The sequence below is a fragment of the Anopheles coustani genome, chromosome 2 (genome assembly GCF_943734705.1).
Source record: "Anopheles coustani chromosome 2, idAnoCousDA_361_x.2, whole genome shotgun sequence".
In the NCBI taxonomy this organism is placed as follows: Eukaryota; Metazoa; Arthropoda; class Insecta; order Diptera; family Culicidae; genus Anopheles; species Anopheles coustani.
In genome coordinates, this window is record NC_071289.1 from 48,179,140 (window position 1) to 48,185,750 (window position 6,611).

Sequence of the window (6,611 nt, forward strand, 5' to 3'; positions counted from 1 at the left end):
CAGGTTTCGGACTTCCGTAATGGTAGGAAAGGTCAGGTTTTTCTACAGTGTCCTGCATCCGCGTTAGATGAAGTTAGCAAGGAGGTGCAGTCCAAACTCGGGGATGCTTATTCCGTTCGTTTACCGTTGTCCGGAGTAAGGATAATGGTAATGACGGAGAAGTATTCTGGTGAGGATGTGATTGCTATTCTGAAGGAACAGAATGCAGGAATCCCGTTCGCGACACTGGAGCTTGTTGGAATGTACGAAAGTAGGTTCTACAAGTACCAGAAGTATAATGTCGTGATCGATGTGGACAAGGAATTGGCACAATGTCTAGAGGACCTCAAAAAGGTCAAAATAGGTTTTGACAGTCGTGCGATAAGCACTTCTGTTCATGTATTGCGGTGTTTCCGGTGCGGGCAGTTTGGGCACAAGAGCACCGAATGCAATAAGGAGGAAACCTGCTCTAGGTGCAGTGGTGCACACAGGACGTCGGAATGTAAGTCGGCGGCCTTAAAATGTGTGAACTGCGTGTTGGCGGGTTCAAGGGGGAGCACGGAACATGCTGCTTTTAGTAGCGAGTGCCTCATATACAAAAACAGGTATCAAAGATTGCTAAGCATTCCCAATAGCAGAGATTGCTGGGGATAGGACAGCGATATGAAATCATGTATTGCAATGTCGCTGGCCTATCGTCAAGCTATGTTCTGTTACGCGGCTCGGTAGAAAGGATGCAACCCGCGTTGGTCCTTCTATCTGAGACGCATATAACGGAGTGCGAAGCATTTTATCAGTTTAGTATCCCGGTGTACAGGGCCGTGTCCTGTTTGTCCCACTCACGAAACACAGGAGGGGTTGCGGTTTATGGGAACTCGGTTGCCTTGAAGGTGATTCTAAACGAGTCGCTGGAAGGCAACTGGTTTTTGGGGTTTACTGTGACTCGAGGCATGTCGGCTGCAAACTATGGCGTTCTGTATCACTCACCTAGTTCAAGTGACTCACGATTTGTCTAAATTCTGGGGGACTGGTTAGACAGATTTCTAGATTTTGGCAAGCGTAATGTCTTGGTTGGAGACTTCAACATTGATTGGTTCAATGATGTGAGGTCCGAAAAATTGAAGAAACTTATGGACTCGGTGTGCCTGAAGCAGAAGGTTAGTGCAGCTACCCGTATTACGCTGAATAGCAGGACATTGATTGACCATGTGTACTGCAACACAGACTCAATTAGCGTGGTAACAGATGCTTGTGCAAAAATATCTGATCATGAAACTTTGCTTTTAAACTTGAATGATAAACGTTTCAGGACAGTTCAAAAACAAGTTAAATGCTGGAATAGGTACTCTAAGGAGGGTCTTTGTCAGGCAGTCACTTTGGGTCTACAGAGGGAAACTACAAATTTCCATGAAGCTGTAGATCTATTGAAGGATACACTAGAAAGTGCTATGAATAGTTTAGTTTATGAAAAGACCGTGGAGACTAGATACTCTGGCAGATGGTATACGTTGGCTCTGGAACGTCTAAAGCGGAAAAGAGACAAAGTGTACAAAAAATTTGTTCGGACTAATCTGGCTTCACATTGGTATGAGTACACTAAGCTACGAAACGAGTACAGTAGGTCTTTAAAAACTACTCGTAAGGAATACTTCAGTAGGGAAATTAGCAAGCATCAGGGTAATAGTAGGGAACTTTGGAAACTTCTTAAAAGCATGTTGAAACCCGACGGGAATACAGCTTCATGCGTGAAATTCGATAACTGTTTCGAGTCCGATGAGGCGGTGATCGCAGCAGGGTTCAACAACTTTTTTGTGAATAGCGTCACACTTGTTAACAGCAACATTCCGACGGTACAAGACAAGTTGATACTCCCAGGAATAGATTTTCTTTTCAACCAATAGACATGAGCAAGCTTAGGCAGATACGTTTTGACCTGACTAAAACGGCAGGAATAGGGAATGTAAATGCAAAAACTTTGTAGGATTGCTTTCATGTGGCGGGGGAGACGCTCCTGGATTTGATTAACCAATCGATGGAAAGGGGTGTTTTTCCGGATACATGGAAGGAGTCATTGGTTGTACCTATTCCAAAGCTGACTGGAGCTATCAAAGCGGAAGAGTTCCGCCCCATCAACATGCTTCACACTGTCGAGAAGGTCCAGACCGGATTGCTGGCCCGGGAGCAGTCGGGATATCGGGAAGAACATTCCTGTGAAACTGCACTGAAACTGGTGCTTGCGAAGTGGAAGGGGTTGATGGACAGTGGACAGCCGGTGCTTGGATCTAAAGTTTCTTGGATCTAAAGCGGGCATTTGAAACAATATCGAGACCCTTGTTGCTCACAACACTTAAACGATTCGGTATTGAGGGTAGGGAACTCAGTTGGTTCAGCGATTATCTGACTGTTCATCTCCACATAGCGAACTCTCCTCCGTCGAACTGTCGAACTCAGTTCCCGCAACAGCTGGGAAACTCGTAGGAAACTGGTAGGAAACTCTTGACAGCACTAGCAAAGCCCCTCGTTCTGACGTTTAATAACTGACGGATTAAGAAGAAGCGAAGAAGACCGAAACAAATGCGTGTCCACTTAGCGAACTCAGGAAACTCGAAACTCCATACAAGTTTGACAGGAGTTTCACCAGAGTTTCCTATGAGTTCGCTATGTGGAGATGAACAGTGACAGGTAGAACCCAGAGGACAATTTTCAAAAAATCTGTTTCAGATTCCATTGAGAACACCCTTGGGGTTCCACAAGGAAGTGTGCTTGGACCAATTTTGTTTATCATCTATATAAATTATAAACGACTGAATCATTTAAACTCAAACTTTGCACACACGTTCCTAAGGTATGAGAATAGGTTTTTAACTATGTCTCATATCTGTAAATTTTATGCTTTGTTAATTAATTACAATTTTCTATCGTCATACATTGTTTTGTTTGTTTTGTTTATGTTGTGGTGATATGATCATACGATGAGCAGTCAACGAAGAGCCATAAACCCGGGCTCTCCGACAATGAGTGCCATCGTCGGATGATGCCGTGATCGGGTTGAGAAGGATCCTGCTCGAGGATCGTGCTCGAGCACGGGTACGAAGAGGGACCGAAGCGTTGGTCCGGTGCTCTGGCTCTCCAACCACCGGTGCGAGCGGACGTATCAAGCGGAGTCATTTTAATAGTCATTAAGTCTTTATTGTCTAAACGTGCTTGAATAAAGTTTAAGTTTTTAAAGTGTAAAACATAACAGCTGGCGACGAGTAAAGTTGATAGTGATAAGTGAAAAGGATACAAAGCTCCACCGCGCAACAATTTCGCCACCGAGGAAGCGTCGAAGAATGAGTCAGGAAGAAGAAGAACGGCGCGCGTCCCAAGGATGGTTGGGTTCAGTGGCCCCACCGCCATCGCAGCCGTTTGTGCAGGCGGGAGATCGTCGTGATGCTCATGCACCGCCATTGCAACAAACCGCCCAGGCCCAGACCGCGCAGCAAAATGGAAGTTTTCCACCATTTTTGACGCCACCAATCGTCGAAAATTCTTCAACGCCCCAAATTCTGCAACTCATGCATCAGCAGATGGCCCAGCAGCAGCAAATTTTGTTGCAATTAATGCGACAAAAAGAACCCGCCGCGAGTGAAGAAAAAAAGCCGGAGCAGATTTTAGATTCTTTGTGCGGGCACATCAAAGAATTTACGTACGACGCCGATGCTGGAACCACTTTCGCGGCATGGTATGCGAGGTACGAGGATCTATTTCAAAAGGATGCCGCGCAACTGGAAGATGAAGCGAAAGTGCGAATGCTAATGAGGAAGTTGGGCACCTCTGAGCACGATCGCTACACAAGTTATATCCTTCCGAATCATCCGCGAGATTTTTCCTTAGAGGAAACAGTTTCACAGCTGACAGTTTTATTTGGCATCAAGGAATCCCTGCTTCATCGAAGATTCCGATGCTTAAAACTCGCTAAGTTGCGGACGGAAGATTTTGTCTCATTCGCTTGCCGCGTTAATAAGGGCGCAGCAGAGTTTGAGTTGAGCCGGCTTACGGAAGAGCAGTTAAAGTGCTTGGTTTTCGTGTGTGGCCTAAAAGACGAAGCCGATTTAGAGTTTCGAACGCGCCTGCTGCACCGAATAGAGGAGAACCAAGCTGTAACGCTCCACCAGCTCTCCGCCGAATGCCAACGAATGACAAATCTACGTCAGGACAGTGCCATGATTGAACAGGATCGTAGCGAACAAGTGTTATCCGTTCAACGCAGTGCATATCGTCCTCATCGCGCGTCCAGTCCGCAAAAGAACACAAATAGTACATCCAAACCGAGTCGACCCTGCTGGTTGTGTGGAGCTCTACACTGGTCGCGAGAGTGCACGTTCAAGACGCATACATGCACGCAGTGTGGAGCAGTCGGGCACCGTGAAGGATACTGCAAGCAGCAACACAAAAAAGGGCAGCGTCGACAGGAAAGGCGTTTTCCGAAGCGAGCCCATACACGCAGTGTAATGGTAAACGTGTGCAGCATACATCATCGTAGAAAATATTTGAATGTGGCGATTAACGGCATTCAAATTCGGCTCCAGTTGGACACGGCTTCCGATATATCAGTGATAAGCCGCAACCTATGGAAAAAAGTCGGTTGCCCGCAATTATCACCACCCTCAGTCACCGCGAGATCTGCATCGGGAGACCAGCTCGAAATTGTTGGAGAATTTCGAGCCACCGTTGCAATTAAGCAGCAACGGAAACGAGCCGTCATCTACGTCGCAAATTCGGAGTTGGCTTTGCTAGGGATTGACCTCGCCGAAGCTTTCGCCTTATGGTCTGTTCCCATAGACCAACTGTGCAATCGCGTAACTACCGCGCTACCAAACGCCCCAGAGGAAATTGAGCGGAAATTTCCGCGATTGTTTCAACCGGCAATGGGGTTGTGCACTAAGGCACAGGTAAAACTCCACCTGAAGGAAAATTACCGTCCTGTGTTCTGTCCAAAACGGCCGGTGGCATACGCCATGCATGATGCGGTAAATAAGGAACTGGATCGGTTGGAGATTCTACACATCATCACCCCAGTGGATTTTTCGGAGTGGGCTGCCCCGATCGTAGTCGTCCGGAAGGCCAACGGATCGATTCGGATCTGCGGCGACTATTCAACAGGACTGAACGCAGCTCTAAACCCGCACGATTACCCACTCCCGCTGCCTCAGGACATTTTCGCAAAGCTAAGTAACTGCACCATATTTACTCAAATTGATTTGTCCGATGCTTTCCTCCAGGTCCCAGTGGATGAGGAAAGTCGCCCTCTACTGACGGTCAACACGCACAGGGGCCTTTACCTGTATAATCGTCTGCCCCCTGGCATAAAGGACGCCCCGGGAGCATTCCAACAGTTAGTGGATGCTATGCTGTCGGGAATTTCCGGTGTCTCTTGCTACATGGATGATATAATCATCGGTGGCCGCACTGCTAGTGAACATAATGAGAGCCTTTTTGCTGTTCTAAACCGAATGCAGGAATACGGTTTCACTCTGCGGGCCAGCAAATGTGCATTTGAGAAGGCGCAAATAAAATATCTGGGTCACATCATCGATGGACACGGTATTCGTCCGGACCCAGAAAAGGTTGCTACAATAGCGAATCTCCCAGAACCCAAGGATGTAACGGGAGTACGATCCTTCCTAGGAGCTATCAATTTTTACGGGAAATTCATCCCGAATATGCGCAACCTACGCTACCCTCTAGACAAGCTGCTACAAGAAGGGAACATGTTCACATGGACTGCAGAATGCCAAAAGGCCTTTAAGCAATTTAAAAATTTGCTGTCATCAGAACTTATGCTGGTACATTGCGACCCCAAACTGCCAATTGTGGTATCCGCTGATGCGTTGACCATCGGATTAGGTGCAACTATTGGTCATAGGTTTCCCGATGGTACATTTGAAGTTATTCAACACGCATCCCGCGCCCTAACGAAAGCCGAGAAAAATTATAGCCAAATAGATCGGGAAGGACTGGCTATTATATATGCAGTAACAAAATTTCATAAATATATTTTCGGGCGCCATTTTCTGCTGCAAACGGACCATAAGCCGCTTTTGAGAATTTTTGGAAGCAAAAAAGGTATTCCGGTATACACCGCAAATCGCCTGCAGAGGTTTGCACTTACCCTCCAGTTGTACGATTTTGAAATTGAATATGTATCAACCACCAATTTCGGAAACGCAGATGTCCTATCGCGGCTGATCAAAACGCATGAGAGACCTGAAGAAGACTACGTAATCGCTGTTGGAAATAATACGTCCCAAAATGTAAAAGGTTTCGAATAATTAAGTTTGGCATCACTGCCAGATCTACTGTCATCGTGCGAAGCTGTCAGTCGTTTCATTCGCCTGCTATCCATCATACAGATAAGAACTAATAAAGTGTTTAAGAAAAGAAAACATACATTTTACAAAAGGTTATGGGCCCAGTGAACCCACCAACGTGCGATCAGTTTTACTGGTGAAAGCTAAAGTTTTTATTTTTTCCGTTTTGTCAGTGAAGTGTAAAGATGGCTAAAGATATTACATTCGACAAATTGAATGGACGAACGAACTATGCGTCCTGGGAAAAGAAAATGCTTTCTTTCCTGAGAACCCGTGATC

General features: G+C 46.2%; 1 protein-coding gene across 1 annotated transcript; it reads left to right on the forward strand.

Annotated features, from left to right (window-relative positions):
• Nucleotides 1–3,311: 3,311 nt before the first annotated feature.
• LOC131264489 (uncharacterized protein K02A2.6-like) lies at nucleotides 3,312–6,293 on the forward strand. The gene has a single exon (XM_058266788.1). It carries the CDS (start codon nucleotides 3,312–3,314, stop codon nucleotides 6,291–6,293), a length of 2,982 nt encoding a protein of 993 aa, XP_058122771.1.
• Nucleotides 6,294–6,611: the final 318 nt, after the last annotated feature.